General features: G+C 40.4%; 2 protein-coding genes across 6 annotated transcripts in view; both read left to right on the plus strand.

Moving 5' to 3' along the window:
- LOC128855320 (mucin-2-like) overlaps positions 1–11,983 on the plus strand; it is a 77,488-nt gene extending 65,505 nt beyond the window's left edge. Inside the window, exons 2-3 of the mRNA XM_054090126.1 lie at positions 4,942–11,123; positions 11,189–11,983. Of these exons, the coding sequence (XP_053946101.1) occupies positions 4,942–11,123; positions 11,189–11,479 (6,473 nt within the window). The 3' untranslated portion in view covers positions 11,480–11,983. The remainder of the gene's footprint in view (positions 1–4,941; positions 11,124–11,188) is intronic.
- A 4,850-nt stretch (positions 11,984–16,833) lies between these two features.
- On the plus strand, positions 16,834–25,561 carry LOC128855321 (protein TRC8 homolog). 5 transcript variants are annotated; one of them, XR_008453710.1, is made up of 9 exons: positions 16,834–17,434; positions 17,510–17,953; positions 19,945–20,515; positions 20,594–21,134; positions 21,201–21,375; positions 24,250–24,446; positions 24,523–24,708; positions 24,773–25,129; positions 25,191–25,561. XR_008453710.1 is itself a non-coding variant. In XM_054090128.1 (9 exons), exons 3-9 carry the CDS (start codon positions 17,521–17,523, stop codon positions 24,947–24,949), a joined length of 2,280 nt encoding a protein of 759 aa, XP_053946103.1. In that variant the 5' UTR covers positions 16,834–17,266; positions 17,332–17,434; positions 17,510–17,520; the 3' UTR covers positions 24,950–25,561. The 5 variants fall into 5 exon arrangements, 4 of the variants coding, with proteins under 4 accessions (XP_053946103.1, XP_053946102.1, XP_053946104.1 ...); XM_054090128.1 differs by having other exon boundaries at positions 16,834–17,266; positions 17,332–17,434; positions 24,773–25,561; XM_054090127.1 differs by having other exon boundaries at positions 24,773–25,561.
- The last annotated feature ends 909 nt before the right edge of the window (positions 25,562–26,470 follow it).

Raw genomic sequence — 26,470 nt, forward strand, 5'->3', positions numbered from 1 at the left:
GAGAAAAAAAAGAATATATATCTAAATAAATGCACAACATTTGCAGGAAGTACAAATATTTAAGATTTACAAAAAACGGAGAAGGATCGACCGGTGTAGGTAAACGCCGGACACAAACCATGGCAACAACGCGCACTACTCCGAGCGTTTATCACCCGCAAAAACGCAGCGATTCCAGCGACCGCAGCAACGGTACAAATTACCGGAAGGTAATACCAATAAATCCGACGCCGGAATGGATAGCACTATACAGTAAACACAAGCACTAGCCAGGAAACGGAAATAAGCGCCAAAAAGTAGGCACCAAAAAAATCGCCAATAAAATTGGGACCAAAAAACGCTCCAAATAGTAGGCACCAAGAAAATATAACGCCAAAAAGTAGGCACTAAAAATATATTTGCTATAAGTTTGCACCAACAAACAGGCGCCATAAAGTAGGCAGTGTTATTTCTCACTAGAAATTAGCAACCTCAAGGAAAAACTCAGGAAAAATAGCCTAAAGTGTATCTAAGATATCTATAAGGTATATCTCTCTCTCTCTCTCTCTCTCCTTTTCCCCTACGTTATATCTTTTTTCTCTCTCGCGGAACGAAAATGCCCAAAACCTTGCATGGCCTTGAAATTTTACTCTCCATTCTCGCTCGTTCATCGACGCCTAGGAAGTTTCACTTCAAAAAAATATGGGTACTCAGCTTTTTAGACAATTAAATTTTAGTGTAAAAAAGTACAAATGAGGTGGCTCAAAATTCGCATTGATTTTTGATCATTTTTTTTCACTGAAGGTGTTGCATATTTTCTCATGTAAAAGAAAATTTCGGCGATGCAGTTATATGAAGAAAATGCGCCACACCGTCGAGAAAAAAAAATTATAAAAAATCCACGAGATTTTGTATTCACTTTAAGCTTGCACTTTGTTGAACTAAATTTTAAAGGGCTATACAATTGCGTACCCAATTTTTTTGATGCTAATTAAAAATCTTTAAATTTTGATAAAAACTTGAGCGTTTCAATAAACTTTTCTTGAGCGTATACTCAGTGCCTTTTCACATTGCTGCATTCATTTAGGCAGCACAACGGATGAATTGCAATGACAGCTTCAAAATTACTAACAACACTTTTCGCGGAAGTTGCCCAGTAAAGTTCAGCTCAAAACTATTCCACATAGATAGGTAACTGGCAAGTGTCACAGCCTATAACACCGTCTCGTAAAATAGATTCCTGAATCCATTTATTGGTTCTAAAGCTGAGATTATTAAATTCCCCAAATGGACTAGTCTCCATCCATTATACAGATGGTACGATTTTCTGCTTGGTAAGCGCATTTTCACATACATATCTTCTTTATATATTAGAGGCATGAGCATCAATGTATGTGCATATGTATGTATGTAGGTCAATTGTGATTATTTCGCTCGCTTAGAGATTTATTAGTTTTTCAGTTACGGAGCGTAAGTCACATACAAATTTAGTGCAGTATTCAGAAATGCGATTCACAGCCATAGGCGGAACCAAATGAATGAGATTAAATTGCATTAAATTGCAGAAAAAAAACTTTTGTTTTGTAGAAATTTATTTTCAGCATAAAATGATTTTTATAATTTTTTTACTATAAGCGCGGACTTGTTGAAAAAGTAAACATGTTGAAGATGTAGTAAATGCGAGATGTTATATTCCAAAAATTTTTAATTTTTCCTTGACCACTCTAATTTAAAATGTCATCTGTCATCTCTGTTGGTCCCAAAGAGAGTGAAGTAGCCCTCTTTCCCAGTATCTTTCTGGTAGAGTTGCTTCAATTTCAAAAATAATAAATAGATAAAAATAAATTTGAAAAAAATATTAAAATGAATAATAAATTTTTTTTACAATTAATTACCACCAAATTTTTCCTACTATGCCATGCCAAAGAAATTAAGCAATAAATAAATAAATATTTAAGCTTAAGTTACTATACTAAGTTGTTCTATAAGTTATGTTGTTCGATAAGAGAAGGCGTTGCTACTAGCCTACATTTCAATTAATTCTGTGTTTACAAGCCATTTAGTAACGACGTGTCGCAGTATTTTCTAGGATCGAATAAATCAAGCACCAATCTTGTGTGATTGTGATTGAATCTTTATTTTTAGAAGGTTTAAAAACAAAGGAAATTTATAACGAATTTTGAAAGTGTATAAGGACTTTTCGCTATTAATTAGTACAGTAGGAAGATGGGTTGCTGAATTTAAATGTGGTCGTACAAGCCTTGAAGATGAACCACGTCAGGGAGACTATACTGAATAATAAAGTGTATTTCAAACCGTAAATATTTGTTTTTGTTATGGAACTTATTGAACAACCTAGTATCTTGGCATCAAACTTTTTAAAACGCTCACTTGGAACTCTCATTTTGAGAAATTTTACTGCAAAAGCCACATTATTTGCCTGTAAATTAAGCAAAAATAACTGCGTCACCTACATAAACTCACATGCGCTGTGCTGTCTAACTAGCGAACATCATACACATACACACTAAAACATCCCATGCAGTTGCTAAGCAAGTGTGAGTCGACTGCTGGGAGAGCCAGTGCAGTTAACACCAAAGATCGTACGCATCGCTCGCAGTTGGTATGCAAGTGGGAGTCGACTGCTATGAGAGCGAACAGAGCAGTTAACAGTAAAGAGCAATGAAGTGTTAAGTTTACCTTCATCCGATTAGATTCGGTTAATGGGAGTTCTTTTCAAATGGACCAGCTTGGAGATGGCTACGATTGCTAGCTGTGCTAAACTTACAAGATTATTGTAAATCTTTTGTTAAGAAATGGAGGCCTAAATTTAAATAAGGAAGGCGGTAAATGAACTCAACAAATTGTACTGCCTTGCCTGGAGCAGCCCAGCTGACGCATTAAGTGACGCTTTAATTGAAAAATAAGCTCGTTTGAAGCTTTAAGATGAAAAGGCGCTTACGATTCAGTGGGAATTTGAAAGGACACTTGAAGATCTTAGAAGACTTTCGACATACTCCTATTCTTTATAGGGTTGAAACATTATCCCACTTCTTTACATTTCCCATTCTCTTCAGGAACTTTCAAGTTCTTGTTAATGAACGTACGACCTGGAGAAATAAATCTATCAGCTTCGAACCAGGCTCCCAGATATGGTTTACTGATGGGTCGGGTTTAAATGATGGTAGAACAGGGGCAGAAATCAATGGGTCTAAATTCAAAAAATCTCTTCTAATTGGTTTTTAACCAACTATCTTTCAGACAGAAATACCTGCCATTGAGATATGTGTGAGGGAATATCTCCGTAGTACAAGAAATGAAACGCACATTTACATTCTTTCAGATAGTCAGGCGGCTTTGGAAGCCCTTGCATCAACTATAATCACCTCAAAAATGATAAATGACTGTCTGAACCTTCTCAACATGCTAGGGCACTTCAACACATTATTATTACGTTGGGTTCCTGGACACGAAGGACATGAGAGAGATGAAATAGCGAGCCATTTAGCTAAAAAGGGGCGAGCGTGCCTCTAATGGGGTCACAGCTTTTCTGTGGCCTGTCAAAACGCCACATTAATAAATTTCTCGGAAAGTGGGAGAAGAATAAATTCGTTGAACACTGACGACAGCGAAACAACTTCTAATGCCAGGCATAGGATTTTCTGATAAGCTACTTTCGCTCAGCTGAGTAGATTTAAGACTTTTTACTGATTACTTTACCGGCCACTGTAGCCTAAGATATCTTCTTTTTCTTGGTTGGCGCTATTTTGGTCGAGTTTAACAAGGCGTGCCAGTCATATCTTTATCGTGGTAACCGGCGCCAATTGGACACCCTAAGTGATCTTCTCCACCTGATATTTCCAACACAGGGAAGGCATTCCTCTTCCTCTGCTACCGCCAGCTGGTACTGCGTCGAATACTTTCAGAGCCGTACCGTTTGTATCCAATGAAGCTTAATCGCTGCGCTATGTATATGTCGTCGTAAAGCTCATGCAGTTCATTGTTCCATCGCCTACGATACTCGCCGTCGCCAAGGTGCAAAGATCCATAAATATTCCACATAATCTTTCAAGGGGCACTCCAAACACTCCAAGGGACACCTCATCGGATGTTGTCATCGTCCAAGCTTCTGCGCCATATGATAGGATGGGCAGGATGAGTGCCTTATAAAGCGTTGGTTTTGTTCGTCGAAAGAGATCTTTACTACTCAGTTGCTTATTGGCAGGAGAGATTCTCTGTTGGATTTCAAGATTAGGTTAGGTCGGGATAAATGGCTGCTGTAAGAGCTCACTTGGACAAAGAATGAAATTCATCCATTGTGATGCCATACGGAGGAAAAACAAAGGAAGAAGAACCGAACAAGGACGGAAAGAAAGCGGAAGCTTTGGAATAAAGCGTGCGGTGAAACGATGGCTAATTACAATTCCGTTAGCCCATCTATAGGATATAACTTATTTCTGAATTTTGCAAAATAAAGTAAAGGTTTTCTTTAGAGCTTATAAAGAAAAAAGTGGATCTCTAAATTTTTTCTCCCACTTGTCTTTAATCTCATTGCAAATAAATATGAGGTTTCGAACAATTCTCCGATTCAGTAAATGAATATTTGAACGTGCTTGTAAATGTCTGCAATTAATGTTTTATCTGAACGTTATTTTTATACAATATAACTTTTACCTTAAAACCCCGACAACCATTTCCGCTAATCTACATAATTTTGAATTTTATTCGCCTTCCCTCTCATGATAACTTAGTCTGTCACAGCGGCCAGTCAATCTTCACCATAAAACAAGCAACGCATCCTTCCTAAAATCACTTCATTCAGTTGCCATAAAAATTTGAACAAATCGCTATTTGCCTTTAGTACCTGCAGCGCGCATTGCATCCATACAACACAGAAATATTGCCTCACGTACCATACAACACATCAACACTTACTCATTGCATCTCCTCTTTCCATTGCAGATGATCCGCTCACCGCGACGAACGCCGTCACCGCACCTGGCCACCATACGCAACCTTCATATGCAGACGCCGTGCCGAGCGCATTTTATTGCCCTGCCGAGGGTTTGTTCGCCGATGATTACGACTGTCGTATCTACTACCGCTGCGAAGCGAAAACAAATGACTACATCAAAGCGTATGCATTCGCTTGCAAACCGGGAACCGTATTCTCACGCAACCTGCGTCTCTGTATGCCACCCCAGCTGGCGGGCCGCGAGGAATGCAACGATTACATGAACGAAATTGATACGGACAGTGGCGATAATGGTGATGATGGCCAACAACTGCCACTACTGACATATGGCATTGCCAATAACGTTAATGGCTTATACGCGACCGCAGGCAATGCTGGCGTTGACGCTGCCCCTACCACTGTCGCTGCATCTGCCGCAGTAACGCGTGGTCAATTGCAAAATTATGGCTTGTCAGGTTTGGGTGGCGTTTCCGTCATTTCCTTTTCCACATCAGCGGCGCGTTCGGCTGGCAGTGGCAGTGCAATGGCCGAACAGGGACCACCTTGTGAAGATGATGGATTTATGAGCGATCCAGACGATTGCACAATCTTCTATCGGTGCATTTCGAATGGGCGCAGTTTCAATAAAATCGGATTTCGCTGCTCGGATGGCACGGCCTGGGATGGTGCATTGGAATCGTGTAATCATATACACAGTGTACGCGCAGGTGGCGGTTGTAGGGGAAAAGCTGATAATTTAGTATTGGCTGACTACGCAGCGGACACAACTCAATCAACGCAAACCAACTACCAGAACACAACGGCATCGAGCAGCAGTAGTCAGCAGAGCTCCACCAGTTCAACTTCCACCTCGTCCTCTTCATCGTCGTCGTCATCATCGTCATCGAACTCTACAAGCTCAAATGCAACGAGTGCCGGAGGTGCTGGCGGTAATCAGCAGCAAACAAGCACTCAATCAAGCAGCACAGAAAGTAATTCGTCGAACTCACAGTCGCAATCGAGTACACAGAGCTCGAGTTCCAGTAGTCAACAATCATCCACTTCTAGCACAGGCTCAACCTCCACTTCAAGTGAGAGTGGAAATGAATCGAACAGCAACAATCAATCTAACTCGAGCAATCAATCGAGTAGCAATAATCAATCTGGCAATAATCAATCTAGCAATCAGTCAAATTCTAGCAACCAATCGGGATCTAATAACCAGTCAGGTAGCAATAATGAGTCCAGCTCTAGCAATCAATCTGGCTCAAGCAATCAATCAAATAACCAGTCAGTTAGCAATAATGAATCCAGCTCCAACAATCAATCTGGCTCAAGCAATCAGTCAAATTCGGGCAATCAATCGGGATCCAATAACCAGTCAGGTAGCAATAATGAAACCAGCTCCAGCAATCAATCTGGTGCAAGCAATCAATCAAATTCTGGCAATCAATCGGAATCCAATAACCAATCAGGTAGCAATAGTCAATCTGGCTCAAGCAATCAATCGGGATCTAATAACCAATCAGGTAGCAATAATCAGTCCAGCTCCAACAACCAATCAGGTTCAAATAATCAATCAAATAGCTCCAACACCAACAAACCTGGCTCGGACCCCGATTGCGAAAATGACGAGACTTACATCCCCGATGAGAAAGACTGCACAAAGTTTTATCGCTGCCGAGATAATGGAATTACCGGTTTAGAAAAAGTGCCCTTTACATGTGGGCCAGGTACAGTGTGGAACCAAGAAGAGAAAGTTTGCGACATCCCCACCAGCGCACAAAAAGAGAAATGCAAAGCAATGTTAAATATAGGTGGCTCTACGAACACAACTAGTAACAATCAGCAGGCAAGCAGCGAACAATCAGGCAACAATCAACAATCTTCCAACAATCAAAACGCCTCCGGTAATAACAATCAGCAGTCAAGCAATGAACAATCAAGCAACAACCAACAATCTTCTAACAATCAATCCAACTCCGGCAACAACAATCAGCAGTCAAGCAATGAACAATCAAGCAACAACCAACAATCTTCTAACAATCAAACCAACTCCGGTAGCCACAATCAATCATCCAACAGCAATCAGAATACATCAAGCTCTACAGGAAATCAATCTTCTTCATCTAGTAATCAATCGACTTCCTCAAACCAGTCAAGCAGTAATCAATCAAATCAGCAACAGTCGAGCACCACTCAAAAACCTCTCAATCCGGAGGGTGATTGCAAGGATACCGAGACTTATTTAGCCGATAAGACAGACTGTCGTCGTTTTTACCGCTGTGTGGATAACGGTAATGGAGATTTTACTAAGGTATCTTTCGATTGTGCACCCGGCACGGTATGGGATCCAGATGTTTTAGGCTGCAATCATCCAACCGATGTACAAAAGGAGCAATGCCGAGTTATGGCCAGTGGGGGTAGTGGTTCCAATACCACGTCAGGTACGGGAACAAGTCAGCAGACTTCGAGTAATAACCAATCGGGATCAACAAGTACAAGTAGTTCAAATCAGCAGGGCTCATCAAGCTCTAGTCAACAGTCATCAGGAAGTAATCAAACTGGAACAAGCTCGAGCGGTTCAAGTCAACAGTCTTCTAGTAGTAATCAGTCATCATCATCAAGTTCCGGTCAGCAATCTTCGGGCAGTAATCAAACGAGCTCATCAAGCAGTACAAGTTCTAATCAGGAAACGTCGTCTAGCACCAGCTCAACTAGCACACAAGAATCAACTACAAGCACTCAAGGCTCTAACACTCAAGGCTCCACTACAACTCAAAGCTCTAGCGGCAACCAGACCTCCACTGCAACACAAGGATCCTCTACAACACAGAGTTCTAGCAATAATCAAGGCACAACAACACAACAAGGTTCCTCCGGGACGCAACAAGAATCTTCAACATCAACAAGTAGCAGTAGCAACAATCAACAAGGCAGCTCTACAACACAAGAATCAAGTGGTTCGCAGTCCACAACAACCAGCCAAAGTTCGACAACCACGCAAGGCACAACCACTATAGCTCCTATCCAATCGAAGCCATCTGGCAACTGCGATCACAATACACAATTTCTGGGTGATGAGAAGGATTGTGCAAAGTTCTATCGCTGCGTGGACAATGGCAAAGGCAGTTATGATAAGATCGCTTTCACCTGTGGACCAGGCACCGTTTGGGATAGCACGATTGCAGCTTGCAATCACGCTTGGGCAGTGAAGGATAAGAACTGCGGTGCAGGTGGCGTAACTCAAAAGCCACAAACTACGCAATCACCAGCTACTCAAGGCCCTACTACACAAAGTCCTACCACTACTCTCCCGCACCAAACTACGAAGCCTCCCACACAAGTACAAAAACCTACTACTTCACGTCCATCACAAACAACCAGTCGCCCAGGTGATAGTACGCAGTCACCTCTCCCACCACCACCCACTGTAAGCACCCAACGTCCCATTCTCACTCATGGTCTGTGCCAAGAGGAGGGTTTCATTGGCGATCCCAAAGACTGTTCTGTGTTCTATCGTTGCGTAAATAATGGAAAAGGAGGATTCACGCAATATCCATTTAAATGCGGAGACGGGACTGTTTGGGATAACGAATTGCAGACGTGTAATCACGACTTAAAGATGTGTAATACGAATGCGGCTACCAGCAAGCCAACAACTACTCAAGAACAAACGACTACAACGTCAACGGCAACATTACCCACCACCACTCAAGGGCAATCTTCTACGCAGACTCCCACCTTTGATTCTACAACAAGACCACCATCGACAACTACCACAGATGAGGGCAAACTACCAGAAACCTCCACTGCACCAGCAACAACCACAACATCAGGCACCTACCCAACAACAAAGCCTGAGTATACCACCAAGTATCCAAGCTCAACCACTCCAACCAGCGCAACAGAATCCACCACTTCTTCTACGCTAGAGTCCACCACAAGCGGTGAGTATACAACAACCCTAAGCCCAATACCAAATTTGCCACCCGGCACTAAATGCGAGGCTGAGGGTTTTATGGCTGATCCGTACAACTGTCGTAAATTCTACCGCTGTGTGAATACTGGAGATGGATATGTAAGACACGAATTTAAATGCGCTAAAGGCACGGGATGGAGTGAGGAAAAGCAAACTTGTGATCATGCCAGCAACATCGACAGGTGTGCAGGGCAAACGGAAGAGCCCGAGCCTGTCACCACAACGGAAGTGTACTTTGAAACAACAACAGACAGTGCATATCCAAGTGACAAACCTAGTAATGAGAAGCCAACCACCACACAATACCCAAGTACAACGGTTCAACAGACTACAACAGTCATAACCGAAAAGCCAACCACATCTGCACCTGCAACCACCACACAAGCTACAACCACAACTAGTGCTCCTACAACATGGACCACAACGCAGGCACCTACAACAACAACAAGCTGGCCTACAACACAGCTAACAAGCACAACTGCTTCTCCGACTACAGGTTCGCCGGAAATAACAAAACCTACGACAACCGCGCCAACGCAAGAATCAACAACTGAAGGTGACTCGACCACAACATTGCAGCCCACTTCGACTACACCTGTGCCGAACTTGCCACCGGGCCAAACTTGTCAAGGTGAAGGTTTTATGGCGGATCCTATGGATTGTCGGAAGTTCTACCGTTGTACCCGAAACGGAGGCGCGTATGTGCGACACGAGTTCACTTGTGCGAAAGGTACAGGCTGGAGCGAGGAGAAACAAACTTGTGATTATGCTGCAAATATTGAGCGTTGCGGCGGCCAGACTGAAGAACCGGAAACGTCGACCATAACTACAGAATCATCATTCGAAAGTTCAACAACGACAAGACCGAGTGAGTGGTCAACAAGTACGCAGGTGCCACAAACAACAACACTGCCCAGTTCTACTACACAGCAAACGACCACAATAGAATCTTCAACACTGCAAGAAAGTTCCACCACCACTGAGAAGCCTACAAGTACACCTTTGGGACCAACAACCACACAAAAGCCCATAACAACCACAACCATTCAAGCAGAATCCACCACATATCCATCCACTTCGAAACCAGGCTACTATCCCACCACTCAAGCCACCATAACCACAGACAAACCAGCCACAGATTATACCACAACTCAATCCACCACGACTGAAGACTATCCAGGCACAACTGTGGAGCCTGTCAATCACGTCTGCACCAGTGAAGGTTTCTTCCCCGATCCACAGGATTGCAACCGTTACTATCGTTGCGTTGACGCGAAAAAGAATGGCAAATATCAAATTTATAGTTTCCGCTGTCCAGCAGGTACTATTTGGGATACATCGCTAGAGATTTGCAACTTCCCCGAACGTGTTTCGGGTAACTGCTCAGATGCAGGCGGCATGGTAACCACAACTGAATGGCCAACTACGACCATTGCCGAGAAGCCAACTGAAAAACCTAAACCTACGAAACCAACTGAAAAGCCGACAACGGAGCAGACAACTACGGAAACAACAACGCAGCAGCCAACTACAACCAAACTGCCAACAACACCAACAGCGAAACCAACGAAGCCAACTAAAAAGCCCACAACAGAGCAAACAACTACAACAGCGAAACCAACAAAGCCAATTGAAAAGCCCACTACAGAGCAAACAACTACGGAAACAACAACACAGCAGCCAACAACCGAACCTCCCACTACTACGCAGCCTACAACAACCACCAAACCAACTACTGTGCCAACAACTACCACTTCCGCACAACCAACTACAACCACCGAGCAACCAACTACAACTACCGAACAGCCAACTACAACCACCGAGCAACCAACCACAACTACCGAGCAACCAACTACCACTACCCAATCTCCTACAAATCCGCCAACAACAACGCCTGAAGCGATAACAACTACCCCAAGTCCAGCAACGAACGACAGTAAACCATGTCCTGAAACTGGCGAAGGCCAAAATGCCTTTGTCTGTCCGACAGGTTTCCGTCGACATCCGAAGAGCTGTGACCTATTCTATCAATGTACCGAAAAGGCCGATAGCTATGATCTAGCGATAACAGTATTCGAGTGTCCCAATGGTACGGTGTATCAAGAGCAAAGGAATCTTTGCGACAAACCAGTCAAAGGCGATACCTGTCTGGATAAGGCGATGACCCGCTCGGCATTCTATGAGGATCAAATAAGGCGCATGAATATGGTAAGTGCAGGAGGTTTTAATTCAAATACGAAATTTTCAAACACTTTTTGTTGCAATCCAAACAGGTACAAATACGCACCATCGGCGAGCCACTTTGTCCCGCTGAAGGTCATTTCGCACTGAATAAGGATGAATGCAGTCAGCTTTTCATCAAATGCGGTTACTCAACAACGACCGGTCGCTTGGAGGGTCAACTGTTCCGTTGCCCCCAAGGATTTGCCTATTGGGCAGTGAGTCGACGCTGCGAACGCGCACAGAAGTTGCTCAGCTGCACACCAACTAAATACGAGATTGGCGGTGATCTGCCAATGGAATGGGCGAATATTGGAAATAGACGTAGAAATTTAAAAATTTAGATTTAGATTTCGTAAGAGATGACAAGATGATCACGAATAATGGGTACTAAATAAGTATTAATGCAATTCATTCGGTTAAGTTAGTTTTTAATAAACAATATTCAAATTGTTTGCTGCGCATGCGCAATGAGTGAAATGTGAAAACTTAGACTTCAGCGTGCGCTGCAAATGATGCATGAATATTTGCAATATTTGGCCAGGCCAAGACGCACTCCTTTAAGTCTGCAATTAGTTTCTTTTAGTTTATTATTATTATTTATATTTATAAGTGCTTAGATTTGGGTCAAACTCATTTTGTATGCGGTGTTGGTATTTATTGAACTGAAGATATAAAATATCAGAAATATATTTGAAAAATGTATTCTTAAGATAACCAGTTAGAAACTCTATGTGGAAATTCAACTGAAATATTAATTAAAGACCTACTACTTAATTAGTTATAAATATTTGCATATGAACAGATGAAGGTTTGAACGTTTGAAGCGTCATGAATGTTCTGCCTACATACACAAATGCCATATAAAGAGAATTTCGGAATAAATGAATAAAATAATCTACAATTCAAGTACTTTTATTCAGTCCTGATGAAAGTCAGCAAAGAGAAAATTCGGTACATTTTACACCAGGCGGATTTATTACAGGTGATCGATCCCCTCAGCTGATTTTTTCGCCGTAGATATGAATAACGTCAAAATTATTTGTTTTGTTTACATCTCTGTGTTTACACTTGTGTACATTGAGGATGTATAGTTTATGATTCCAATAATATTTAAAGTGAAATATTACAAAACAAAAGACATGAAAAAGTGTGTATTGGGCTTGAAAAAAGTTAAGCGCGATAAAGAACCATTTTCTGGGGGGAACCGAAATGGCAAGTGTGGAGGAAAGCATGCTGATTTCGACGTGATGCAATTCAAAACGCAAAAGCAAAATACACCTAAGTCATCTGTAATAAATTCGCCTTAATTTTACAGTTTATCTTTGATAAAGGCGAAAATGCTAGCCATTGTGAATTACGTGCAATTTTGGTTTCGTCGATCCCGTTCAGGCATTTTTGATGTTAAAGAGCTTATAAAATCACAGAAATAATCTAAGTTGACCGTCATGTTAGTGGTGTTAGCATCGCCCAGGAGCTAATGATCGACCATAAAACAATTTTAAGCCATTTGCGCAAAAATTTTACGCAATAATATTAAATTGAATAATAAATATTTGGCGCGTACACTTCTGTTAAGTGTTTGGCCGAGCTCCTCCTCCTATTTTTGGTGTGCGTCATGATGTTGTTCCACAAATGGAGAGACCTACAGTTTTAAGCCGATTCCGAATGGCAAATATTTTTATGACGAGCTTTTTCATGGCAGAAATACACTCGGCTGCTTGCCATTACCTGCCGAGGGTCACCGCAATTAGAAAAATATTTTTCTATTATTTGATGTTCATTCACGGAGATTCAAATCTTCGCACTCCCGAATGGTAGTAACGCACCAACCTATTCAGCTACGGCGACCGGCTTAACACTCGATTCGTAATTGAAAAGCGAAATTACCCATACAAAAGGTATCCCTCAAAACCCGGGATTATAAAATAATCTTAGATTATAAAGGTACTTTTTTCGATAAAACTCTGTGTTTTCTGTGGTAGCGATAGGTAAAAACCATGATTCAATGATAAAAGGTTTGCTCAGTAAGCAGCTTTCTCGTTCTCTCTTGACAAATCGGTTGGTAGCTCTACAAATTTTTAGTAAAAGAGAAGGAAAAATAAGATTTGTAGAAAAAACATTTAATTTTCAAAATGGTCTGCTTACGAGCAACAACTCGCGCAAGAGTTTTCATCGGTATGTTCAGGACTAAGATAGTATGACATGGAATACATACCGCTTAAGTCAGGACATAATAGAGTATTTGACGTAATCCAAGATCGATGAGTGGAGAATTCACAAAGCTTTATTTCTTGTGATGTGTTGATTTAGAAGGAACTCATGAGGAATTCATTCAAAGAGCTAGCATTTCCCAAAGATTTACGACAGGGAGAATAATTGGATAGTCCCGACGCGATCGATAACATTGCATACCACATTATAAAAAAGTTGGGATTGACGGAGCTTGTTTTGAATGAGCCCACCTTCCCATGAATGGATGAAGTGTCCAGAGGGGGCTTAGCAAAGCACAGTACCAGCATGAAAAAGCTTCTCATAAAAAATCATCTGCCGGAATCGGCATAAAACTGTAGGTTCTTCCATTTGTGGAACAACATCAAGACCTGCGCTACAAATAGGAGGAGGGTCTCGGCCAAACACCTAACAGAGTTGTACGTGCCAATTATTTATTTATTTTTAACAAAATAGTTTCATATTGGCGAAATTTCGCAACTTCGCGATCGGTTTTAAATTTAAACACTAATTCACAAAGTAAAATCTCGGATTAAGTGAAAAAAATTTCTTGTTTTAATATTATTATTTCTGCTAATACTTCTATTTGTACCATTATTTACATTCAAATATTTTATTAAAATTTGGTTTTAAACCGTTCACAGTTTGTTTCCATTTGAGTAAGAAAATATTTTCTTGCTACCATTTTTCCAAAAAGGATTTAATATTTTCCACTTTATTCACCTTTTTAAATACAACCTTTGGTAAGGGAGTGTCAAAAATTGAATATCACTACTAAGGAAACCTTTAATAATTGAATCATGGATAAAAACTATACAAAATGGTCATCACCAGAGAATTACAATACTATCAGCAAATTGCGCAATTAAATTAACTATTGGTTCTATTCGTATTTTCTTCCTACGGTTAATAATAATTAAACAAAGCAAAAATACCAAAATATTCCAACAAACCAATGGCTGATTAAGCGCTCGACGAGCTATCGGTAAACTGACAACCAATACAAAAAATGGCAGCTGATACCACAGCAAAAATAAAAAATTTGTTTCGCCATCGCTTTGTAATTTTGCAAAGACTTTTTTGACGTGATAACGTCTTATAATTTGATTTAGCCAGCTGCACGCACGAAAAAATGTGTCGTTATCTTGCTCAATCGTCGTTACCTTGCTTGAACTGCAAGCAAGAGCGCGGAACGAACGACAAAGAGCACAATCGGTCCCCGCGTTCGGCAACGTTCGACATCTGGCTCTCTCCTACTTGCGTGAGCATATATGTATATGTATGTATATGTATGTGTATGCGCATATGGATATAAATTCACATATTTGTATTTGCATATGCCTTCTTCCTGTGTGCATGCATGGTAAACCATTTCTCTGTTGAGAATAGGAGATGATAGGAAAAATAGGAAATGAAAGGGAGTGTTTCGAGTGTAAAGTGTCTTGAAAAAGGCAAATCGATGATGTTGCCTCTTAGTGTTGTTGACTTATTAACGCCTGACGCACAATCGAAATTGAACATATCTTTCATGAATTTGATAAATGTAATTTTTCACGTTTGTGTAAATGTAACTTGACCTATTCCATTGCGATTCCAAAAATACAATGGAATACAAAATATCTATCAAACAAATAAAATAAAATTTTGTTTTGAAAATTGTAACCATTACATCAGTATTTTCTTATGACGTTGTCACGTTAAACTATCGTCAGTAAAACGCCTTTACAGACAACCTCTTTTTCTTTAAAATAACAGAGCATTTGGAGTGAATTCACCTTCTATTAATCACCGTAATGATTTTACTATTTCTCTCAGAGTTATTTTCAATCGGCGCTCTGGAAATTGAATAGCCCATTTCTTGCTTCATCTTTTAAAAATTTCATTTTCATTTCCTTTTTCAAGTAATTTTGGTCAGCAGCAAGTAAAGAGCCATCCTGACAAAAATTGAATTAATTTTCTCTAAACATTTCGAAACACTATTTTTAGTTTTAATGGTGTCTTCATTATCGGGAAATTTTTTACCAAGAACGAAACGGCCATCGAATTCACTTGATATGACTCCCTGTGATTTTTTTTTTTTTATTTTTTTTTTTGTTTTTTGATCAAGTCAAAAAACCACGCCTTCTAAAAGCCGAAAGGAAAAATCGAAGGCGGCTCTGGTGGCTATACCGAAAATAGAGTTCCAGAAATGTATTTTAGGTTAAGTTTTCCTTCATTCCTACTTACATTTAAAATATGTACATCCTAACCTATAAGAATTTTACACGATTACCTCTTTTCTTGGCATTTTCAGGAATGAATTATCGTCAATATCGAAACTTTATTATTTTCGAACATCACAAGAGTATCAGCTTATGTTATTTGCAATAGGGCTGCAAACATTGATAAGTGCTGCAATATCGCCGCTTTTATTACGTGCCTCGAACTAGCCCTAGTCGCTCGTCAATAGCATATCTATAGGTCAAAAACAAAGAAAACGATGTCTGTAGCATTCAAAGCGATCAGCCGGTTAAATATGGCCAATAGTCATTAGTGTGACGCAGCGGATAAAACTTCAGACCAGAACGCGTCCACGCGTTCCCACGTCAGTCGATTCTACATTAACGGAACGACCGGATTTATAAGCAGCTCAAGCAGCATTTTCCGTACATGTATAGGGAATGTGTATACTAATACAAGAACAACAACAATAATAAAAATAGATCATAACGCCAAGCTCCACCGAGCCGCATTCCAGGCAGATTACTTATTTGCATTAATTATAATTATATGTGAACTTCATGGGCGAAATTTAGCGAACAAATGTTAGCATCTCCTATTATGATTATCTGGAAATGTACACTTTTACAAACAATAGGTGTAGAGTTTATGTATGTACACCAAGTGCAAGTGCTATAGAAATAAATAAAACCGTCTGGTTAATTTAAGTTTTGCAGACTTACTAATTATTGGTTGCCCATACATGAAAGTTAATACTGTTGGTACGATCGAGCACATATTTAACATTTTGTCTAACTCCATAGTTTTGAGCGTTTCACCAATATAACGGCACCGGAAATATTATCAACCGGTCAGAAAATTTCACTTCAAAAATAACTTGCTGTGCAAGTCCACTGTCATTCACAATAACATGTATTTAAATTGCCCTTGCGCCATCTATGTGTTAATCCCTGAACTATGGCGTTCACATGTAGTATTATTTTTTATTTAAGTCAGCATAATTAGAATAAAAACTCCACTCACCCTGCAACGAAGGTTGCTAAACGATGTTGTTAGTGCAATGTATTAATACACATATGAGTTTTTACTTGAATTTTCTATGCAAAATAATGTAGTTTTTTTCATTAAGACGGTAGCTCTGAAAAATTGCCAAATTTTCGCCAAAGTGACAGTTCTTTGTAAACCAAAACAAATAAAGCTCTTTCATTTCGATTCATACACGTATGACAGAACGAGATAGATACTTTGAATTGTAGCAACAAAGGGAAGAAAAAAACATTTTACAAAAGTCAATTCACGACACGAATGGAAAGAAGAAGCGTTAATAATTCACTACGTCAAAGAGCAAAGCAAAGTTCGGAAATAAAAACACTTGCAGGACTTTTGGTCATTACTCGAATTTTGCGAGTAAATAATTGTAAATAAACGGGCTATAATCTGTATCTGCAAGAATCTGAAGATTCAAAAAGTGTTGAAGTGACGTGGAACCCGACTGGTAGAACGAAATAGGTGCAATACTTCATCGTCCACAATCAGTGCTTGAATAAATTAATAACAGGGGCGAAGGTGTAGGCACAAACACACCTACGGCTGCGATAAGGCCACGAGAATCGTTTGCAAATTTGTAAAACGCATCGAAATTTGTAGAACACCCTAAGTAGGAGCATCTCAACAACAAGGTGAATATGCAATTAATATGAAATTTTAATGGAGCACAAGTCAACAGCGTTTGCCCATTCGAAAGTTTGTTGTTAAACATAAAACAACTGTAGTTCAAAGCGTCAGGTGCACGTCATTGGTCACTGACCCCTTAACTGTTGCCCCCACGACGATCGGTTCTTCGGATGGTAATATCTACAAAACGTTATTTATAAACTAACCAAAAGAATCTACAACCATCAGTTACTTAAATATTTATATAGACCCCCTAAATATGTCTGTGCGCACCAAAGTCCTCGGTTTAGTGGATGTAATGATGCGCGTGCCGCCCATCTTGGTCATTGATGAGGTACTCAAAATCAGTATGGGACTACCAACGCGTTTCTATCCCACAGCCACCGATCAGGGACTACATATTGACGAATTCAATGAAAACCGAACACATAGTGACGCAGCCAATGTCCCAAGCGATTCAGCATCTAGTTTTCCTGATATCAACCATGCCAGCCTTGCAAATAACACAAGCGGAGAAAGTTCAGGCGGTGATAGTGTACTGGAGCGTGCCATAGTCAATGCATCGGCTACAGCCGCTTCAAGTGGTGTGCTCAGCAGCTCTTTTGGCCTCATGATGAACGATTTGGCGCAGGACACATTTCTCTCCGATGTGCTGTCAATAACTTCGGTCAAATTTGTTATCTGCTTAATGGGTAAGTAAGAGCAAAAATAATTGCAATTAGTACTATTTCTTTTTTAATCGTTGTTTCATGTGATAATAAATTATTACGGTAGTAGGTTGAAGTAAAATAAGCGAAATGTCGTTTTATGACATACAACTGGGTTCCAAGCAGGCGAATATGGAGTATAATTACTTTCGACCACGTTGTACCAAAATCAAAAACAGTAGATATTGTCATAAACTTTATACTTATACTTCTTGTAATCATTTGAAAATGCTCCCCGCGCTTCAAACTGCTCACTCGTCATGACTCAGCGATTTCATTTCGTGTTTGGTTTTTGTTTTTGTTGTTAAATGCTAGTTAGTGTGCGATTAACACTTTAAGCAATCAAGAAAACGAAAAATTATGATGAAAATTCACTAAAAACCTTGAGTGGGTAAAAGTAGAGCAATAAAGTGCTAGCGAATAAAGCTACCGCAGTGCATTATGAATATATATATACGTAATAATTAAGCATAAAGTTTATCGAACGACCTCTAAATAAAACAGTTATGTACTTAGCGAATTTGAGTTTAATTGTGCTTGCAAGTTATTTACTAAAGGTAGACATTTGAACGCAGATTTGCCTGTCATATTATTTTAGCCGTTTTTTTGGCAAGCATTTAAATATTTCATAAAGTAAATAATGCAGTCATTCCACTTAAAATAAATAGCAAAGGTGCGCATGTTAATTGAATTATGTTTCCACATACGAATTGTAAGCCAGATAGAATCGAAGTAGACATTTTTGACCAATGGGACACAAAACATCCTTAATTCTTGAAATATTTGTTTATACCTGTTTTTTCGTAGTTTGTTAGCAATTATTCAATTACACTGGTCTACATTTTTTTTATATGAAACTGGTTTCCGATGTGCATTGGTTGCGTTGGACACGTGCCTGGCATGAAAAATCGGAGATAATAACCCATGAAAGCGTGATTTTTTTGTGTTTTTGCCTCTACTATTGAAGCCAGAGATTCAACCTATATTTAAATGAAAACTTGAATCTTAAACTGTAAAAACAATATACGAAAGTAAAAAGACAGTTTTGAATAAAATGTGATTAACACTTTCAGGTCCATTGTCTACGAACGAATTCCAAAGTATTAAACTTAATTGAGGCGGCTGCAGTTGTTGTTGTTGTTGTAGCAGCATAAACATTCCCCGTGCATATACGAGGAATGCTGCTGAAGTGGCAGTGCTTGGCCGGATATAAATCTGGGTGGTTCCAATTACGTAGAACCGACTGTCGAGGGAACGACTGCGGTCGCAGTAGTTATTGTTGTTGTAGCAACATAAACATTCGCCGTAGAAGTACGGGAATGGTGCTGGAGTGATATAAATCCGGGCCTTTCCGGTAACACAGAACCGACTGTCGTAGTCGATTGAGTTGATGCGTGTCTACCATTCGGGAGTGCGTAGGTTCGAATCTCCGTGTATGAAACAGCAAAATGATAGAACAAGTTTTTTTTCTAATAGCAGTCGCCAGGCATTGGCCTCCGAGTGTATTTCTGCTATGAAAAAGGTCCTCATAAAAAACATTTGCCGTTCGGAGTCGGCTTAAAACTTTAAGTGCCTCCATTTGTGGAACAACAACAAGACGCCCGCCACAAATAGGAGATGGAGCTCGGCCAAACCCCTAACAGAAGTGTACCCTCCAATTATTTATTTATTTTTAATTGAGTTAAGCTTATAAAAATAGCTACTCGGGGAGAAACTAGTCTCATATAAAAAATAGAAATTTTGTAGGCTATTTTGTATGTTATTTGCTTGTAATTTGGCCTTCTGCCCAAACGTAATTGAGCTAAAATTTAGGATTGCTGTATCAAATGCATTGGTTATGCGAATATTTGAAAATTTGTTGCACTCCGTAATCATAGATTTCATAATTTGTAGGCATAGTTATCGGACAGAAATACATAGCACACCAATTTTGAATTTCAATATTTTACTCAACTATCAATTCACTTTCTTTGCAGTATTCCTAAGTGCTGCTTGCATATTTATGTTATGGACTCGACATCTGGTGATGGTCTACATGTTTGTGATTTCGTTGGGCCTAACCTTTCTGTCGTATTGGTCGAACGTATCTGCATTGGCCGTTATGGAGAAATCGCCATGTATATTGGGGGATTTGCTTTCGTTTAACACAACACGGTTGCTGGACACAAGTGGTGTTGCGATGTCACTCGTTCCACATCTGGTAGCTCAATGGTTCATGGGTATGCTGTTCGCGTACGTGCATTTAGGTCCACGTTATTCAGCCATACAAAAAATTATGCCAGTCGTGTTTGCCAGTCCCATCTTGTTGGCAATGTTGCCCCTGCCGCCGCGCATTGTCAAGGATTTGCCTGTGCTGGCCGGCGCTGTGCCGCTGATACTAACCAAAATTACAATGCTGAGCAGTGCTATAGACGCGGCCAAGACGGTTTACAATGGTTACCAGTATGCAATGAATTTTGTATCGAATTTTGGCTTATCCGCATTGATTGAAAATGAATGGCAAAGGCTGAATGTGCCGAGTGTGCTGCGTGTGTTCTGGACTATCAGGTAAGTGCAGCAGTGCAATGTGGAAAGTGGGCAATGTGAGTCACAACAAAAATGTACATATAATTAATGTCTCCACAGAATCGGACAGGAATTCATTTCAATTGTGTTGTCCGATAGCAACACGGCATTGAGTTTCTTTCCCACCGTGCAAAAATTGTTGGTCGATGGTTGTGAAACACTCACCGCTGTGTTGGGCATGACTTCGATTATCTCGGTGATTTGCCACTATATTGGACGCGCATTTCAATGGTACCTACTCACGTTCGACAACGACGAAGAAAAGTCACTGGGCACTGTTTCCGCTGTACTCTTCTACATACTAGCGCTGCAGACAGGACTCACATCATTGGCACCCGATAAGCGCTTCGTGCGCTTGTGTCGCAATTTATGCTTATTGATAACTGCATTACTACATTTCTTACACAATATTGTATCGCCTATATTGCTGTCATTGAGTGCCGCACGCAATCCCTCACGAAAGCGTCATGTGCGTGCGCTCACCGTGTGCGCCTTCCTGGTCATTACGCCGATTTGCTTGCTCGCCGCACTCTGGACACGGCATTCGCCGTCTACCTGGTTACTCGCAGTTACGGCCTTCTCCGTTGAAGTGGTCGTAAAGGTATGCGTAGTATAATTTAATAATTTGGCTTAACGCTTTTAATGCGGAAATTTCTATTCCTCCCAGGTACTTGTTTCGCTGGCCACGTACACTCTATTTTTGCTCGATGCAGGGCGACAAACTTTCTGGGAGAAACTGGATGATTATTTGTACTATGTACGGGCCTTTGGTAATTCGGTTGAGTTTTGCTTTGGTATATTGCTTTTCTTTAACGGTGCTTGGATTTTAATTTTTGAGTCTGGTAAGTTGTTTCGAAATGATATCGCAAAAAAAGATTTGTGTCATTATTTTCTTTTGTTGTGGCTTGAGGGTAAAGCTGCAGCCAGATTTGTTGCGGCGATAGTCGAAAGGCCGCCGTATAATAGGCTGTGATATTTTTAGTTTTTCGTGGTGAGTGTGTGTGTGTAGTTTTCAATCTTGCAAGCAGTCCAATGCTCACTTTCCTTGTGTTTTTAATTTTTGCATACTTTTTTAAAACTTTCGGTTGGGCACTCGTGTCTGACTATGTACTTAAACTTACCATTAATTCTGTGACAAATCTTGCAATATAGACGGCGGGAAAAAATATACAAACAAAATTCCCTTATTTATGCTTTTGTTCGTATGCATTGCGCCCGCAAAAATTATGCCCAGTTTCCTGGCAAAATTCGCTTGTTGACGATGGAGTGGGCAGCTAAGGAAAATCGCATTGCATTGATTGCTTTGCAAAAGTGTGGTAAAAGTGCAAGTGAGATTTACGAATTGCTTGCATTTAATATTTCGAGAATTTTTGAGTGCGGCACGATCAATCGTTTTTTCAAACGTCTGAAGTGACAGTCAGAAAAAGAAGTGGTCGTCCTCGCGTTTTTCGAACCAGTGCAGTCATAAAAGCCATTCGACAAAGAATTCGCTGAAATCCCCTTAGAAAGCAGAAAATCACGTCCAGGGAAATTAATGTATCGGTCAGATCCATGTCAAGACTAATTAGAGATAATCTCCACATGGAAGCCTTCCGTCGCTTAACTGGCCATCTTTTGACAACGCGCTTGCAGAAAATTAGACGCGACAGATCCAAGCAGCTGCTTCGGTAGCACGCGGTTAACGGCCATGTAAATATTCTTTTGACAGACGAGAAAATTTTCACTGTTGAAGAACTTTTTAATAAGCAAAACGTCAAAATCTATGCTAAAATTTCTAAAGGCGCCAAAAAGTTGTTCCAAGGGTTCAGCATGGCCATCGCCCAGCCTCCGTAATGGTTTGGTGGGGAGTGCCTTGTAAAGGCAAAAAGGGGTGTACCAGCAGGAGGTCTTAGAAGGTGTGGTGAAGCAGTTGAGCAGTACTCTATTCAATGGAGAGCGACGTCAATATCTATGGAAACCCTGCGTGCTGCAATAGCTGAAACGACTAATCCTTTGAAGGTTTGTGTAAAGCAAATGGTGACCATTTCGAATGGAAAGCCGGAGCGTTTGTATCCATTCGGACGACATGACCCAGCGAACGTAGCCGCTGGATCTTTATTCGCTGCGCTATGTCTATGTCGTCGTAAAGCTCATACAGCTCATCGTTCCATCGTCTGCGATATTCGCCGTTACCAACGTGCAAAGGTCCAAAAATCTTACGCAGAATCTCTCTCTCGAACACTCGAAGCGTCGCTTTATCGGATGTTGTCATCGTCCAAGCTTCTGCGCCATATGTTAGGACCGGCATGATGAGAGTCTTGTAGAGTGTTAGTTTTGTTCCTCGGCGAGGACTTTACTACTCAGTTGCCTACTTAGTCCAAAGTAGCACATGTTGGCAACAGAGATTCTACGTTGCATTTCAAGGCTAGCATTGTTATCGGTGTTAATGCTGGTTCCTAAATAAACGAAGTTTTTTACAACCTCGAAATTATAACTGTCAACAGTGACGTGGGTGCCGATACGCGAGTGCGCCGACTGTTTGTTTGAAGACAGGAGGTACGTAGTTTTGTCCTCGTTCACCACCAAACCCATTCGCTTTGCCTCTTTGTCCAGTTTGGAGAACGCAGAACTAACAGCGGGGTTGTTAAGGCCGATGATGTCAATATCATCGGCATACGCCAACAATTGTACGCTCTTATAAAATATTGTGCCTGAGCGATTAAGTTCTGCGGCTCGTACGATGCTCTCCAACATCAGATTTAAGAAGTCACACGACAGCGAGTCACCCTGTCTGAAACCTCGTTTGGTATCAAACGGCTCGGAGAGGCCCTTCCCAATTCTGAAAAAATTTAAAAAATTTAATATTTACATGATGAAAACTAACTTCATTAAAACTTCGCCTCCGTAGCCGAATGGGTTGGTGCGTGACGACCATTCGGAATTCAGAGAGAACGTAGGTTCAAAAACGAAGAAACAGTTTTTGTAATAGCGGTCGCTCCTCGGCAGGCAATGGCAAACGTCCGAGTGAATTTCTGCCATGAAAGAGCTCCTCATAAAAAAGATCTGCCATTCGGAGTCGGAGTATTTGAATCTGTATGTCTTACCATTTGTGGAACAACATCAAGACGCACGTCGCAAATAAGAGAAGGAGCTTGATCACACAGGGTGTACGCGCCAATATAACTTCATTAAAAAAGTATTATAATTCATATCTACCTATAATGGACTTACCATGTAACACAAATTATGGCATAACTAAGATCGCGTGGAAGAAATTTGAGTGTTGATTATTATAACCGACTTTCTTTGGCCTTTGAGACTGATATTCCTCGTGGAAGTACAGATAAAGATAACGATGATGAAGTGGATCCAGACCCGGGTGCCCAGGCGAAGGTGTAACTTTTTAAATCCTTTTTCGTTCTCTTCGATTTTCGAGGATCCTTTTTAAAAGTTGATATCCATAAATCAAAAGAAAATACAATTTTAGGAAGCTACTCGCACGCTTAAGTCATGAGCTATAATAGAAATATGTTAAATTCGCATTCCAAGTCGAAAAAGCCAGTCTGGTCAGACCCGGGTGCCCATCGGAGGGTTAAATTTTCAAATAAGACCTCATTCATGTTGTTAAATTTGTTTCAAATGAGCATTTAAGTGTGTTTGTGTGGGTGTGTGTTTATGTTTCATTTCTTTTATTTTGTTGATATGTTCCCATATAATAAATACATATAACTTGATAGCCGAAAATGTTATAGGCGGTGCTATACGAGCCATCATGATGTGCATCCATGCCTATTTCAATATTTGGTGTGAGGCTCGTGCCGGTTGGTCCGTGTTCATGAAGCGACGTTCGGCCGTACACAAGATCTCCGCACTGCCCGAGGCGACACCAGCTCAATTGCACGCTTTCGATGATGTCTGCGCCATATGTTACCAGGTAATCAGTTGCTAAATGCAATATAATTCCGAGTAAAAAAGAGTGGAAGCATACTAACATTCCAACCATCCCACAGGAAATGTATTCTGCCAAAATTACACGCTGCCGCCACTATTTCCATGGTGTGTGTTTGCGTAAATGGCTATACGTGCAAGATCGGTGTCCGCTCTGCCATGAAATCATGATGTACTCGGACAAGAGTGAAGAAAACGACGCGCAGACGCCTGCAGATAGTCCCGCGCCTATTGTGCATCAATACAATGTATGATTTCGTATATTTTTGTATGTACTTAATGTCGTCTTATTCAACAAAATGTAACTTATAGAACGAAGGCGACGAAGAGCACACCTCCAGCTCAGCCAGCTCAACCCCCAGACTGGCGAGCAATACAGCTTCGAGTACTGCAGCTACAACGACGTCGGCTGCCGCGGTAGCTACAGCAGCTGCCAGTAACACAACACAGACATTTCGATTGTCGGCAGACATTGGGATACAGGAATAAAGTTTTGGGATATAGTAAAAAAACACTAAATTAAACGAAAATTAGAAAAAATCCAAACGAAATGTTGAATGTGGTTGCATGTGAAAACGGGTGGGTGTGCGTCAAGCAAAACATAAAACAAGTAAAAGACATGAATTCGCTCAACAATGCAAGTTTATTGAGCTATTAATGTGTACTTATGTATGTAAAGCATATGCAATACATTTGGTTCTTATGTAAACCTTTAAATTATATTATACAGGCTTGGTAAAAGTCAGTTTTCTAGCTCGTGGTTAAGCAGGCACCCAAACAAAAAGCAAAAAACATATAAATATTGTATAAAAAAGACACACTCCCGGCGGGATCGAGGAGGAAGGTTATGGAAGAAAGAGCAAAAAGCTCGACAAATGAGAGCAGCAAGGAGAAAAGACGTACTACACAACGCTATGCAGCCAAACAAATTGGAAATTGGTCCCGCAATGGTCAGTGGCATTAGCGTTCTACGCACGAGATTACATTGTTGAATTTGATCATTCGCGTCCTCTGTTCAAAAGGAGGCATTCGTGCTTTGCCTCTGTGGCGCACTATTTTACAGCTTGTACGATTTGTAAATATGTACTACTATTATGAAAACACTTAAAAAGGAAGTAGAGGAGAGAAAACGTCACCGCTTCACCAGGCCTCAAACGAGTTAGTGGAAATGTACACTAAGGCATACGTCCACAATAAAATACTTACACACGTAAACTCACACTCGTACATACAAACAAAATCCACAAAACGTGAATATAAAAAAAAACTAGAAAAATATGATAAACACCTAAGAAATTAGTCGAAATTTTAATAAAAACTATAATTTTGTATAATATGAAACAAATTACAATTGCGACTTTGGCGTGATATGGCAGGCTTAAGACGGCTGTGGGTAAATTATTTACAGTTAGTGTGTAAAATGTTCATACCTATATAAAGTTTTTAATTTTGATTTGTGAGTTCAACCGTTAATGCAATAATTATTTTTATGAATGAAGAAAAAAAAAAAGATATTTTTTAGTAATTGAATAAAGAAGAATCCTTTTTATTTCGCATAATCGGCAACTGATGTAGAGGGCAAGCAGTTCCGTTCTTAATCAGTGAAATAACATTTATTTTGTTTAAATTCAACCCAACATTATGTGAAATGTGCTGTTGTTGTTGTAGCAGCTTACTAAATGTGAAATGTGCTCATAATAACTGCATTATTTATACCTCAATAGATTGGGGCAGAGAAGGAAAAATGCTTGCTCTGTTTGCTGGGAAAATTGTAAATTGTAGTTTTCGGTTGTGTGTTTTTTTCTTGTATACAAATATTTCTAAAGTTTAAAAAAATTTGTTGTTGTAGCTGCAAAAACATTCCTCATACATGTACAGGTAGTGCTGCTGGAGTGACAGTTCTTAGCCGGGTCGTTCCGCTAACATACAACCGACCCTTCTGCAGCCATCAAATATACAGTTAATAAACGGGTTACTTCGACCCACAGGTAAATTTGGCAGGCTGAGAGA

Source organism: Anastrepha ludens, chromosome 2 (assembly GCF_028408465.1).
Source record: "Anastrepha ludens isolate Willacy chromosome 2, idAnaLude1.1, whole genome shotgun sequence".
NCBI lineage: Eukaryota > Metazoa > Arthropoda > Insecta > Diptera > Tephritidae > Anastrepha > Anastrepha ludens.